The sequence below is a fragment of the Callorhinus ursinus genome, unplaced genomic scaffold (genome assembly GCF_003265705.2).
Source record: "Callorhinus ursinus isolate GAN/ISIS: 27379988/994484 unplaced genomic scaffold, GSC_fseal_2.0 scaffold4, whole genome shotgun sequence".
Lineage (NCBI taxonomy): Eukaryota > Metazoa > Chordata > Mammalia > Carnivora > Otariidae > Callorhinus > Callorhinus ursinus.
This window is the reverse complement of record NW_027397066.1, coordinates 38,561,999-38,577,674: the sequence shown is the minus strand read 5'-3', so window position 1 is coordinate 38,577,674 and position 15,676 is coordinate 38,561,999. Positions and strand designations below refer to the sequence as shown.

The 15,676-nt window shown below is 35.8% G+C and overlaps 1 protein-coding gene across 12 annotated transcripts in view; it reads left to right on the top strand.

The window, feature by feature from the left end:
* COX7B2 (cytochrome c oxidase subunit 7B2) overlaps window positions 1-15,676 on the top strand; it is a 146,571-nt gene that overhangs the window by 43,918 nt on the left and 86,977 nt on the right. For 8 of the 12 annotated variants that reach the window (XM_073891159.1, XM_025887630.2, XM_073891161.1 and 5 more), the window contains exon 2: window positions 5,620-5,675. The exons of the other annotated variants lie outside the window; for them this stretch is intronic. Coding sequence is in view for 1 of the 8 variants with exons in the window: in XM_073891153.1 (XP_073747254.1) it covers window positions 5,620-5,675 (56 nt within the window). In the remaining 7 variants the exon portion in view is untranslated. The remainder of the gene's footprint in view (window positions 1-5,619; window positions 5,676-15,676) is intronic. 12 annotated transcript variants of the gene reach the window in all.

Sequence of the window (15,676 nt, the reverse complement as noted above, 5' to 3'; positions counted from 1 at the left end):
GTCTGTTGATGGATAAATGGATAATGAAAATATGGTAAGTATATTATACATACAAATGGTATACTACGTAAAATATTATTTACCCATAAAGAAGGAAATCCTGCCATTTCAACAACATGGATGGATCTTGAGGGCATTATGTTAAATTGGATAAGTCAGAGTACGACAAATACTGTATGATCTCACTTATATATGTATTCTAAAAAAAAAATGAACTTGGGCGCCTGGGTGGCTCAGTTGGTTAAGCGACTGCCTTCGGCTCAGGTCATGATCCTGGAGTCCCGGGATCGAGTCCCACATCGGGCTCCCTGCTCAGCGGGGAGTCTGCCTCTCCCTCTGACCCTCTTCCCTCTCGTGCTATCTCTCATCCTCTCTCTCTTGAATAAATAAATAAAATCTTTAAAAAAAATAAAAATAAATAAAAAATAAATGAACTTATAGAATAACATAGAGTAGATTGGTGGGATATGGGGAGGTCGGTGGGTGATGGTGGTCCAGGGGTACACACTTCCAGTTAGAAGATGAGTAAGTTCTCGAGATCTAAAATACAGCATGGTGACTATAGTTAATAATACTATATCATATGCTTGAAAATTGCTCAGAGAGTAGATCTTATATGTTCTCACCACACACACATAAAATGTTAACTATGTGAAGTGATAGTTGTGTTAAGTGGCTTTTTTGTGGTAATTATTTTACAGTACATATGTATATGAACGCACCACCTTGTATACCTTTAACTTACACGGTGTTGTATGTCAATTATATCTTAGTAAAGCTGAAAAAAAAAGGATAAAGGATTTCTTACTTGAATGCAGTTTGATTTGTATTGAACTGCAGTCAGTGCTCTTTGGAGGCCACCTACCATCTTAGATCTTGTCATGGGCCAAAACACCTTTCATGGCAACTCTATTGCCCTCTGCACCTGTATTCCTAAATAACTTCTATACCTTTTTCTTTTTCCTCTGTCACCTTCAATTCTGTCACTGTTTAATTTTCTTGGCATTTTTTAGTTCAAATTCAAAGAGAAAGAAATAGATTGGCCCCAGTAATTTTTCTGTGACTGGACCTGCCCTCATCTATTGTCACAAGCCAACCTAATGGATTCACTGCCCTTGGATTAGATCCCTATCCCAGGTCCAGTGAGTTCTGGTCCTGTGGGGGCATGGGCACATGGTTTAAAATCTGGCTGCCTAATAGATGGCATTCATCAGGGATAATGGCTTCAGCAGCTTGCTGTACTATTGGCAGGCTATGTATTTGGCCTATGTAGAGTAACGGTTTGTTCTCACTCATATAACACTGGTAAATAACTATACTTCTTTACAATGTTAGTAATTGATTTACGTTTTCTCAGTGTTTTACAGACTACAGTTCTGCTCACTTACATAACTTCATGTACTATTGCACATTAAAATGAAGTAAAGCCTTACCCTTTGGGAAGTGGAAAATAGGTATTAATATTGAGTAGGTTTTTCATGTGAAATGTCAGTACTGTGTGAATACATTGTGCATTTTGGAAAGTACAGGAAATTTATGTTCATTTAGCAGCCTTTTCTTTCTGGTCTTGAAAGTGCTCACCAAATTGTCTTAAAAAATTATTGATGGATATATGCATCAATGACACAAAGAATGATAGTAGAATCACAGTACAAATTCCGGAAGGAGCTGTATGTCTTATCAATCTAGTACCTTAATTTTAGTAATTTCAAATTTATCCATCTTAGGATCATTAAGGAAGATATGTGCTCTGGTTTTTGCTTTAATGATACTTGAAATAAATTCTTAGAATTTACCACCCAGGACAAAAATGTTTGTTTTTGTTTTTGTTTTGATAAAATGAAATACTTCATTTTGTTGGAAATAAGATTACACAAATCTGTATTTCTGTCTTTGTGATAGCTATGGGAAAGCACAGAGCTAGATTTAATTTCTAAATATAGTCATATATGAATATTTTAAAAAATAATTATTGTCTCCAATTTATTAAACAAATTACCTAGTGAAAACCATGGCTTAAACATTATGTAGGCCCTTTTTATTTGGCTCTAGTTTGTGTTTATCTAACAGTATATTTACATTTGCTTGTTTAAGTGTATATTTCTATTTCATGCAAGTCGCCTTAATCATTTTGGAAAGTAGTGAATCAGCCAAATAATGCTTATTGAGCACATACTGTACGCTAAAAGGTATATTAGTAAAAAGCTAGTATGAGTCTTTCCTAAGGAAAAGCTTACATTTCAAGTGAGGATAGGCAGAAAAAAGAATATGAAAGCTGTTGCTAATAAAATAGTTTGAAAACTCCTTCATGCCATGATCTAGTCTTATACTTCCCCTTGCCCCACAGTGCCAAGGACATTGCTGAGAACAATGAAGACTGCTAAGTTGAATAGACAGGAACATAGTGATTTAATCTTTTAGCCTTGATGACAGAGCAAAACCTGGGGAAAAGCTGATGGTGCAAGAGGCAGAGTTGTATTGCTGGGTTAGGCAAGGCAGAGTGTATATAGACAAATATATTATAAATGTATAGGGTATATATACAAACATACTGTGTGTATATATATATATATATATACACACACACACGCATATGTACAAACGATGTATGTGTATATATAGTAGGCAGAGTAAATGTAGATAAATACACATATACATAAGTAAAGTATATTGAGGACATAAAAGGGACACATTTTGGATAGTATTCTTATATAATAGGAATTTTGAACACTTTTTTTTATCCAGTTTGCCCCTCTGTGTACCTAAGTGCTCAATACATCTTCTTGAATTAATAAATAGAGAAGAAATTGCTTTCAAAGCATTATAGGAAAATGGGATGCTCACTATAGATAAATCTAGATAAAAGCTGAATACTAATCACATTAGGGCATAACATAGCCTTTGATTGTGACAGTACTTTATAAATAGTATGAGCTTGCATACAAATTATACATGTACAGAAAGCGTCAGGGCAGCTTCTTTGAGTTATAGCTAGTTAATTCAGGGCCTTGCGCATAATACATGCTCATTAGATTTGGTTGTATTGATTAAAAAAAATAAATTACAAGCCAATCTAAGCATGTCAAATAACAATGTAAAGTTTAAAAATAGGTTATGTGAGCTACTTAGTAATTAAAATGAGCTGATTTTGATTAGTATTAAGTGTTAGCCAGTTTTGAAATACCGACTTTCAAAGCCTTACAGTGAAGTAACACAACTCTGCCATTAATTGGGTCTTCTGGGGAGCCTAATAAAACTGCATTTCATTTATTAAGCAGTTCCTCTTACCCTTTTCTCCTCAGAAAGAGGCTGGAATGGAGGTAGCTCCTGGCTTCTTGTGTCCCCTTTCAATGGTAATTACCTGTGAGCCTCCAGCCGGTCAGCAGACTTCACCTGCCCCTTTGCTCTGTCTCTCAGATTTCTCTGAGGAAGTTGGTGATAAGCCTCTTGGAGAAATGCTTTTCTGTTGGTTTTCCTCCTGCCTCACTGGCCTGTTTTTCCTGGCTCTTTCATATTTCCCTGGCCTCTAAATGTTATAGTAACTCAGGGCTTGCATTCCTTTTCTCTTGGTGCATAACAAATTACTACAAAATTAGTGGTTGAAAACAACACACATTTATTATCTCACAGTTTCTTTGGGTGAGAAGTCTCTCAGACTTGCTCTTGCAGGTCTTCTGTAAGACTACAGTCAAGGTGTCAGCTGGTGCTTGAGATAGCATCTGAATGCTTGACTAGAGAAGGATTTATTTCAAGGTTTACTCAGATCGTTGGCAGAATTTATTTCCTTGAGGCTCTAAGAGTGAGGGCTTCATTTTCTTGTTGGCTGCAGGCTGGAGACCTTACAAGGTGCCAGCTAGAGGCTTCCCTCGGTTTTTAGAGGCCAACCTCAGTTCTCTGCCAAGTGTGTTCCCCAGCATTGCTGCTTGCTTCACAAAAGTAAGCTAGCTAGGGGGTAACTCCACAACAAGATTGGGCTCTATAATCTTATATACTGTAACAGTGTAATCACAGTGTAATTCATATACACCCGGTCACATATGTTGAATTAGAAACAAGTTATAGGTCCTGCCCACGCTCTAGGGAATGAAAATCATACACTGCCCATGCTCTAGGGAATGAAAATCATACAAGGGCAGGCACCACCAGGAGGCACAGATGATGGAGCCACCTGAGTCTACCAACTTCCAGGCCGTCCTCTCTCCTCTCTCCTGACTTCCTCTAGTGTATCATGGCTTTGGATATAGTCAGTGAGTGGACAACCCACAGTTTTGTAGTTAAGAGCTTGACCTCCGTCTCTAAACTCTGTGCTGCTTTGGCTAACTGCTTTGTATTGCTCCTCCTGGATATGTCTGATAGACCTATCAAAATTCACATATCCAAAGTCAAAATAATTATTTCCTCCAATAACCTGCTTTTCCCAGTTTCCCAGGCCCATTAAATGACAGCTCTGTCCTTTCAGTTGCTCAGCTAAAAAACCTTTGTGTCATCCTTGACTGTTTCTGTTTTCTTATACCTAACATCCAGTTTATCAAAACTGTGTTACAAATTTGCCATTTTTTGGTTAGTATCCTTGTCTTAAGGTGGCATTAGGACCTTATCTAAATTATAGGTCACTTGGGTTTCTGGCAACCATTCCAGTACTAGTGGGGAGTAAACTCTATCTCTGTTTTCTAGTAACTGGCTCAGGGCCTGCTTCTAACAGGATGGACCACATGGAACCCCAAACACCACTCTCTCTAACTTTGCTATTGAGGGAAACTCAGGTGGCTTTACCATATGCCAAATTGCTTCAGGTCAGGTGTTCTTACCAAACAGGGCTTCATTTGGCTGGGTGAACCTCTCAGTAATTGTTTCACTCCAAAGATCAAGAGGGAGTAACGCAGGTAACAGTAGTCACCTAACTGCAAACATTCTCTTCCTGCAGGGTTTTCTCCTCCGTAGCCTCACCTCTTTTCCTCCTGTGTTCTTTTTTTCTTCCTTCCTTTCCACATTGTCAAAAATTGTATTAAAATCTACTTCTGCATAGGTAGGACTTCCCATCATTCACGTATACTTTGATCTAAAGTAATAAATAAATGCATCTTTTGTTCCAGGTATATTTTACTTTAAACCCTACTCTTGTTCTAGAATGAAAAATTTGTTTCTGTCAACAGGATTTGAGACATTAGTATCCTCATGAATTTCATTTAGGGTGTGAGGGTGTAAACAGCAGGTAGGTCCATTGTTGCCTTGAACTCACATCCCAGGTAGCAGCCTGCTCTCTATTCGTACCCAGTTAATTTTGGTTAGAACTTTTCCTGTGTCAGTTTACACACAGGTAGATGACGACTCATGGAGGCAGCTGCCTAGAAAAGGGGTGATCTCAACTATATGGGTTGAGAAAAGTTTACAAACTCCTTCTCTGCCACTATAGGAAGACAGGTAGCTATGTCTTCTTTCACAAACTTTATGATTCTTTTCTTTTGACTTTATTTCTTAAAGTTTCCTCAATCAGATGTCATTTGTATAAAAATATTTACTATTGATGGTGTAGTAAATGGTGACTTATAGCCCAAACTTACCTTTTGCCTTTTTCTATTTCCTTGAAGCCTCATACTGATTTTCTAATTATATTTTTAGGAATCTGCATCTTGAATTTTCTGAGGAGAACATCTGGGCTTCAGAGTTCTTACCAGGTAATGAGAAAATATAGAAAAGGCCCATACTGCTCAGATTAGAATTTCATTGTGTGTGTCAGTTTTAGATAACCCCCTTTTTATGGTGTGGTGGGGGGCGGTGGGGAGGAGCTGAAGGTCTGGTAGAAATCTTACAAAAAACAAAATGGGCAGTGAAACCATTTTTAAAGTTTTATGTACTCTTAAGCACTCTGTTGACTTTTGAGAATCAGCATAACCACAGAAAGAATAAGAGACAGATGCCAGTCTAAATAGACAAATGTTTCCAAAATAAGATGTTTCCTATCAGCAGAAAATGTTTTACTTGATAGACTAACTTGATAGTCTTAACAACGCAAACATTTTGGATGTAAAAGAAAATGTGTGTGTTGGCAGCAAACATTTTCAAGAGATAAGCACTTGTTGCAAGTACTACATGCCTAGAAAAAAATCTCATTTTGGCCAACTGAGACCACCATGTGTTTTAAAATATGTCATCCATCATTTCAGTGTTAAGAGCGCCCCCTGGTGTGATTGTGTAATTATATATTTATGAAAAATTTAGACATTGTTTTTTTAAAATCTTTGCTATTAGTTGGTGAGGGGTCTTTTTTAATACTAGGTTGATTTGATCAGTATGGTGTGTAACTATCTAGAAATACGCATTCAGTTTTTTTCTTGCCCTAATAAAAGGTTATATCTGGAGCCAGTGGTCAGCTTAAAAGTAGAATTTGGAAATACCTAATCTGTAAAATTCTTCAGATCAAGATAGTGGCAAATAATATATCATTTAGTAAGTGTGAAATTATATACTGAGAAATTTTTACAGCATAGACAAATTCTTTGCTGGTAATAATTTTGTTAAGTGGAAAATTGCTATGAACAGTTTCCTTTTGGTAAATGCATGGGTATTTTAATAATTAAACATGAAAATCCAGACATTACATTTTGTTTTTGAAATCTACATCATGTGAAAAGTGATTCGGGTTTTAATATTCCCTTACAAGCAGCTCCCCTATACCTACGGAACTTGCAAATGTAAATATAGTAATTCATCCATGAATTATAAATAGAGCTCTCCCTCATCTATCCCCTGCAATCACCCCCATCCCCACAAATTCTTATTCAAAACCGACAACAAAAAACTGTCATTTTTTGTTACATTTAATTTTTAGGTTTTGGGGAATAATTAAACCATCCTTGCAAACTGAAAGTGTGCATAATATTCTAAATTACATTTCTGTAAATTGGATGGTTGCAATTATATTTCCTCCTACTGTCTCTTCTCCAGGCTATAAATTATCTTGATTGTTTTAATCATTTCTTATAGGTTCTGTGTTCTAAGTTCTAAGTACTGAACTGTTTGGAGTAGACTGCTTTTGCTTTTATTTTCTTCTGTATGCTCCCTCTTTCATTTAATTCTGAAGGCATAAGATCAGCACAGTATTTACATCAAGTCCTGGCTTTTTGAAAGGATATCTTCTAAAAAGTAGAATTAAAAAAATCGGAGCAGTCTGCTGTCTACCGCAGTAGATCTGCATTTGAATCCTGGTTCTCATATTTACTAGTATCGTGACCTTGAACAAGTCACTGGCCCTCTCAGAGCCTCAGTCTCTTCTCCTGTAAAAGGGAAATACAAATCACTACCCTTGAAAGATGTTGTTAATCCATCTTTTATGTTAGTATCTATTTAAAACTAATTTGTGCCAGATTTGGGGCTGGGTGCCTCATAAGCATTTATTTCTCACAATAATTCTGTGAATTAAGTGTAACTATTTCTGTATTATTAACGAGGCTTAGGGAGGCTAAGAAACCTGGTAAGTGCAAAAGCCAAGATTTTAATTGAGATCTTTTGACTTATACTATACTATACTATATGTATACTATATACATGTATACTGTATACTATATACATATATGTATACTATATACTATATACTATACTATAAGTATACTATACTCACACTATACTGTGTATTTGTTTTAATCATACTCATTTCTGCTAATTTGTTGATTTCATTGTCTTTAAGATCAAATAGTCTCCAATGCACAAACATAGAGGAAACAAATCTTTTGAAAGAGAAGAGATGGATTCTTTAATATGGATGCTGCTCTCATCTGGAAGCCAGAATTACTTTGGGCACTATTTGTTCTATACATTTTTTTCCAAACCAGGCAGTGCATTAAGAGATGCCTTGTTATTAGTATGGTTGAGCTGGTAACAACAGTGACAAGAACTATTGGGTTAGTGAACCTTAAGGCACCTTTATGCATAATATAAAGGCAGAATAATAGAATGCTGGTTTTAGAAACTGTTGCATGCTTCCAACTCACCACATAGCTTGGTTTTCTCTGGACCTGGGACCATAATCTATTCCTGGGTGCCTTGCTATTCTATTTAAGTATGGATTGGCCTTGCGAAGCCTGCATCATTTTCCTTATGGTTTAAGAATTTTTATCTGATGTTTTAGGTATCAGAGTTTATTTTTTAATTACTACAGAGGTGCCAGTGTAATAAGTTTCTCATTTCGTTAATAAGTCATTTTGAAGGTTCTTAAGTAACTCACTCTGGAAACATTGTGTTGATCAGGCCTGTTTTTTGCTTAATAATATCTCGTGTTTTATATTATTCCCTAGGTCCTTGAGATTTGCTCTAGGAAGTAGGCTGTTCACCCATGATTTAAGAGTACATTGTTAGGTTTCTCTATGACAGAATGACTGTTTTCTTGGTGAGGTTGCCTCATTTTGTGCTTGGGTCGGATGTCTAGACATGACTACGAACAGGTGTGTCTATTATGTCTTACCCCAAACATATACTATCTTTAGGAAAATTGGCTCAATCATCATTATTGAATCGGTGAATGAGTGAAGAAATAGAAGTTGTCTTATTTTTCTGCCCTCATTTCTTCCCCACTCTATACTTGTTTTTCCTGCCTGCCCACCACCCCCCCCATGCACACATGCACACAAACAGCATTTTTGGTAAATGTATTTTTTAACTTCAACTTGCTTAATGTCCATGGAGTCAGTCTCTCTCTCTCTCTCTCTCTCTCTCTCTCTCTTTTTTTTCCCCAGTTCCTCTGGGCCTTCATATTTTTCATTTGAACAATTGGAATAGTTCTTTAACTGAATTCCCTCTTTCCCGTGTTGTCTGTTTCCAGTAAACTGTGGGACCAGGAAGATTTTCCTAAAGCATGAAACTGGTATCAGTTTCAATTCATTTAGTGTCTCATTGTCTAAAAAGACCCTTTGGTTCTTGCTTACCTCTCTTCTAATTTCTCTCACCAGCATTGCCTTTCCCTTTGAATTCTGTGCTTTGCATCCTTAAAAAATTTACAAATCCTGGAATATTTTTTATTTTGTTTGCCTTCGTGTGCCTTTGTGCACTAATACTCTATGCCATTAACATCCTTCTGCACCCCATTTAGAGAGCTCCACTTTCTCCTTTTGTGGCAGTCCTCTGACTAAATTCCCACTCCACAAGCACACACCCCATTTGAGTTAGGTGCCTCTTCAGTGGACCCTGCATGACCCTGTGCTCACTTCTGTTGTAGTTCAAAGTGGGCAGCTTGAAGGCAATTATGTTATTTTACTCAATGTATCACAGTGCTAGATATATAGAAAGTGCTCAGGAAAACTTTATTTATGAAGCCCATGAAGAGGCTGAATGAAAAATAGAGATACTATATTAGGATTCCCATGAAGCTTATACCTCCAAAACGTATAAATCAAAATGCCTGACTCCTGTCAGCCATTAGTGGGCAGGATGGTGAAGCAGCCATCAGTTGATTTTCATATGCTTTTGTTTACATTGACTCTCTTATGTTTGTATTTTCATTTATATTGACTCTCTCCTAGCAGTCATACTCATCAGTACCTCTCTGACAGAGATTGCCTGTGACTTCATATTTATTCTCCTTTCCTTCTTACTTACGGAGTCCCACTATCGTTGCAGGCAAAAAATTAGCAAAGAAGAAGAAGAAAACACAAGCCCTTCATGTTCTCATCCTTCTTGTTATGAGAAACAGTCTCGTATAATTCTGTCTAGTGAAATATAGTCAGAAATCTGAGATGAAATTTCTGGGAAGGTTTTGCTTTCTTGATACGGATGTGACTTTATCTTCCTTCTGTCCCTTTCTTTCTTCCTTATTTGTGGAAGGTACACATGATGACAGGAACTGGAACAGCTACTTTGTAACCTTGAAAGGCCAGGCGTATTACTGAGATTTTAGACATGATATGTCCTTGAACTTCCAAATGGATACCAGTAATATTCTTCCCACGGAATTCTCATTACAGGAGAAAAATTAGTCACGTTGTTTCAGCCATTGTTATTTGGATTTTCTGTTGCAGCAACTGACTCAGTTCTCTGACACTTACTAGTATTACAATTAAAGTAAATGCATAGAATAGAACTCTATGGGTGCCTGGGTGGCCCAGTCAGAAGAGCATGTGACTCTTGATCTCCCAGTTGTGAGTTGGAGCCCCATATTGGGCGTAGAGGATACCAAAAGAAAAAAAAAAGTAAATACATTAGAAGTTAATAGTTACCTGTCCACCTATATTTTATTTTTATCAGCTCAACAACTATGTATTTAGATCAGTGTCATCATTTGCCACCCTAGACACTAAGATATAAGGACTGGAATACCATTCCTATGCAAATGGCTTACAGTTTTATGGGGGCACAGAAACAAAATTAATTGTAATATATCATGCAATATGAGAACATATAGTAAGTACCACAGTAGTATATATAGAAAATCCTAAGGGTAAGCAGAAGAGAGTATTTGCAGTTTACACAAGCTGTCCTGAAAATATTAAAATTTTTGAAATTGGAGAAATGAATCTATCACTGGGATTTCAGGCACCCTGGGCAGGACTTAATCCTTAGGCTTTCTCAGTGAGACAGTAAAGGTAGTCACTTACTTTTGTGTGTCAGCTTTGTCTCCTCATACTAATATTTAAAATGTGCCCAGTCTAAGAGACTAGAGACAGAATCCGCACTGTGAACTGCTCATAGGCTATCTTTGGAAAATCAAATTGGTGAAAAGCAATCTGTGGAGAAGGAGAGGCAAGAAATGACACAGGAAGATGCCAAGGATTCTATTGACACACAGGCTGAAGCAGCAAGCCAAGAGCTATAACAAGGAAGGCAGTAAACAAGAAACTGAAGCTCAGTGGTTCAAAGGCAAGAGTTAGTTAATGGAGAGAGACATCAAAACATCAGGCAGCCGATAGCCTGGAACAAACTCACAATAAGGGAGGGCTGGGGAACAAGCCTCCTCGAGAGAGCACAAAAATAGGCTGCTCTACTCCGGGACTCTGGGCAAAGTCTGTGAGGAAAGCCAGAAGCAGACCATAATAAGGGCACTATTTATAAAATCACAGAGACTCAAAGGAGCAAAAATGAGAAAATGGTCTTAAAATAAAGCATAAAAATTATAATTAGTTGATGTTTTGAAAAATTACAAAATGTTCAAGAACCTGATTCAAAAAGAAGGTCCAGGAATATTGGCATTTCAGGGTTTGAGCTCGAGGTGATTTTTTTTGGTACAGATTTTGAAATGAAAAAAAGCCCCAGGAAAGGCAAAATCAATGTGGAATAAAATGGCTGGGATTAGGCCAAATGCCATTCAGAACTCTTATGTCTTAAGATAAGTTACAGAAAGAAATTTGAGTGCATTACCATTTCTTCTAACTGTGCCACACGGGGTTTTCCCAGAAGATGAGTAAGAGGAAAACTGCCAGTGACCCAGGTTTGAATAATAAGGACTGACCATCTCCAGTCAACCACACACTCAAGAGAAGCTATAAGCACCAATAAGGCATCAAGACATGTTTGTGCAGTCATGTAATGGTTCATACTTTTACTCCACTCCGTATTAATGGACCACATTATACTTGGAAGCATGACCACCAGGGTCCAATAGAGAATTAAATACTTTGCAATGGCACAAGTCCGGTCTTCGGAAAAAACAAAGAACAGCTAAGGTAGATACCAAGTATCTTTGCTTCTGTGACCATACTGCGTCTGTGCTCTTCATCTAATGGGGAATGCTAATTACCTCAGCTAATGAAATTTGACTGACAGGGGTTTTCTGAAATATGTATGTATAATATATATGTGCATTTTATGTATCTTATATCCAAAATATATTAGATCACTTAAAACATTAAAAATGATCTAAATTATTTCCAGTGTAAGACGTATAAGTAGTTTATTCTTTTTTTTTTTAACTTTGAAAGTGTTACCTGTGAGACATTTGGCATGATTTTAAATGCCATAAAATAGGGATGTGACCTAAATACCTTTCAACTTTCTTTCATAATTTGATGCTTATCCAGAATAAGTAAATTCACCTAAATTTTTCTTGAAACTATTTTGCTTGTAGTTGGCAGGCTGCGTGCTTCATCTGTGAAGCATAGTAATATACTTTCAAAGAATACACTTTTCTAGATTTATGTTTTAGATATCTAGGATTCAGTAAATTCCCATGTTTACCTTTTCTGTGTGTCCTTTGTTTACAGTTATTTCAGTTTTTCAACCTTAGTCTTTTGGAATGAATAGTTCTGGCATTTACTATCTTTCTTCATATAAATCTGTTCTATAGTTCATTATTATTATTGTCTTTCTTTAACTCTTGCCTTACTCTTTGCTAGCAAGTTTCTGAATTGTGGCAACAGGCAGCGTGAGACAGTATATGTGCACATAAAGCAGAATATTACAAAAATCCCTTCGTGGATATTTAATTGTCACTACTTTTCTAAGAGCCTCATCTCATCCTGATGATGAATCCTATTCCTAAAATTATATATTCCTGATTTTTATAAACAGATGTATGATTACAGTGAGCCATTAATATTTGATGAATATGGCTTGAAGATTGCATTAGATTTCCAAAAGAGATCAGGGGACTAATAATCAAGAATTAGTTATGAATTTGCAAAGGAGTTGGATTAAAGAGTTTTTCTTTTTAACTTACCAATATCCTCCTTAGATTATTTGTATAGGAAGTTTTGTTCTGCCAATAGTTTCCATCTGTAGAAAACCCAGGTTAATTGTTTCCATTAACTTATATCTATACTCACACGTTTGGGTTGATCTCATTTTTATGTCGCGCAGGCTCCCCCATGTGAGTCTAACGCACACCGGTATATGAGGACACTAAAATATTCAAGAAAGTTATGCAGAGTGACACGTCTTATAATGAGATGATATTTCAAAAATACGTTTAAGGTTCTGTGTTGACCTCAAATTAAATACAATTGCAAAGTATGTGCTATGGACTGAATGTTTGTGTTCCCCAAAGTTCCGTTGTTGCAACCCCAGCTTCTGATATGATGGTATTAGAAGGTGGAGCTTTTGGGAGGTAAAGTTTAGATGAGGCCAGGAGAGTGGAGCCTTCCTAATGGGCTATTATGTATACAGCTTTCTGTTGCTATATACTTCATAGCACCAGAAGTATAAGAATTATAGTTAGTATAAGGACAGGAAGAGACCAGAGCTCTATCTGACACAAGCGTTAGGACATCCTGCAAGCCAGAAAGAGAGCTCTCAGCAAGAGCCAAATTTGTCAGCAGTTTGATCTTGGACTTCCAGTGTCTAAAACTGTGAGACATAAATTTCTGTTGTTTAAGCCACCCAATGTATGCTCTTTTGTTATAGCAGCCTGAGAAGATTAATAAATTGGAAGCCAGGAATAATTTATAAAATTTCAAATCTTTTTCTAACTAGTTAGGGTCAACTACTAAAGTCATAGTTGCCTTCAAGTTATCAATAAAGAATGGTAACCAAATGGCCAAATAGGCATTACTGAAAAGGTAATCTCTTAGGAAATAGAATGTTTGGAAAATATTGTACAGATATTTTCTATAATTAAATTGCAATATAGAAAAATTTTAGACAGAATGCCTAGGGAACAGTATTCTAATTTAATTGGATCTTTGATAAAAGTCGAGCTGAATGTTCTTTATTTTTTGTGACTCCGTTGTTGAAAATTTTCTTTAACTCATGTTATCCTTATCTTTTCTCTCCTAATACAGTGATAACCAAATCTTTCTTTGCATTTGGAAACTTCTACTCTGAAGCAGATTTCTCATTCTATAGTATTATAGAGGGATAAAGAGGAAGGAGGTATAGGCATTTGTTTATAGGAACTTCATAATGTTAGCTTTTTGTGGGTGTGATTTGCTATGTTATTAATGGAATACAGAAGATTCTAGATATCTGAACTTTTCCAGTTATGATTTTATTGAAAAAAAAGACTGTTTCAGATCTTAGTTTTTAAAGGTATTTTTCAGTAGTTGAATTTATAATGAAGAGATTGACACTTATTTCATAGTAGCTGTTAATCTGGACAAAGAATGTAAAAGAGGATTTAGGAGATTGACATAGTCTAAAATAAAGTATTTATAAAGTTTTATCCTGATTCTGCCCACTACTTTTTGAGATTAATGTAGAGCTAAACAGAGTTCTATTTATAGTATATGTTCTCCATATACCACTACGCAGTACTAAGTACTTATTCTGTGCTGGGCATTGAGTTAAATAGTTTACATACACAATCTCATTGCTGTATGTTTTATATAACTTCATTTCTCTAACAGCCTAGTAAAATTAATACATTTGTGAATTCGCATGTGCTTATGAGTACGTGTGTGTTAGTATTCACAGCAAAAACAAAAAAAATTCTGTCTTATTATCAAGTGGAACGTATTTTCTATCGTTGTTGTTAGTTAAGCCTGTTATAAAACTGGAGGAAATAAAATAAAAACTTAATTGGACTCTCTCAGAATTGACATGCTTCAGATACAAACTGTCGGAAGCATTTTAGGACATTTTAGAATCAGGTAGAGAAGTGAGTTCATCAGCTAGGTAAATACAAATTAATTATCTTTTAAAATGGCATTCAGTAGTTATAAACCACTTTCCATACACTCCTTCTAAAACATTTTTTATTTTTTTATTATATCCCATCTATAAGTGTACAATCTCGTGGCATTAATTACATTATGTTACATTCACAATGTTGTACAGTCATCACTATTTTCCAAACCCTTTTCATCACTCCAAAGAGAAACTCTTTACTCATTAAGTAATAACTGCCCATTCTCCCTTCTACCAAGACCCTGGAAATCTCTGATCTCTTTGTGTCTCTATTAATTTGCCTATTCTAAATATTTCATGTAAGTAAAATCTTGTAATACTTGTTTTTTTGTGTCTGGCATATTTCACTTAGCATAGTTTTTGAGATTTTTCCATCTTCTTGTGACTGAATAATACTCCATTGTATGTATATATTGAATTTTGTTTATCCATTCACTGTTGATGGACACTTAGATTGTTTCTACCTTATTATTATTTTTAAAGTATATATCTTGAAGTTAAATATCTATCTTAAACTTATATATCTTAAGACCTTTTCATTGAATTAAGTCTCAGAGCATTTTAAAGATCTTTAGGTCCTTTTTCTTTTGGAAACCCAGGCCTGCACTGAAGTCAACATGTTGAAATGAACTTATGTATCAATTAAATATTGTTGTACCTAAATACGAAATTGAGTTAAATTATTGTCTAATTGACATGAAAAATTATATAGGCATTTATTAATTCATTTTACTTAAATGTAGTTTTCATGCTTTAGTTTCAATATATTTATATTTTTCAGACCTCATACATTTTCAAAGACTTGAAAAAGTTTTTACCCTAGATACAAATGGACTGGGTTAGTAGCTGATTTTTTTTTTAAGAAGCTATATCCCACACAGTCAGTTTCTTCAATGAAAGCCATTTCTTTCACTTCTTCTATATCACTAAGAGGATTGGGGCATGCTTACTGTCCGCAAATGCAGCTATCAGACTATTCTTGCACTTCCATTCTCCAGTGGTCTGCTTTCCTTAGTGTGAGTAAATGTGTGTGTGATGTGTTTGTGTATCTCAAAATATTTATTGGGTTTTTTCTTATTTTGAAAGCAACCCATTTTCATCATAGGATATTCACAAACTAGAGGAACATTTG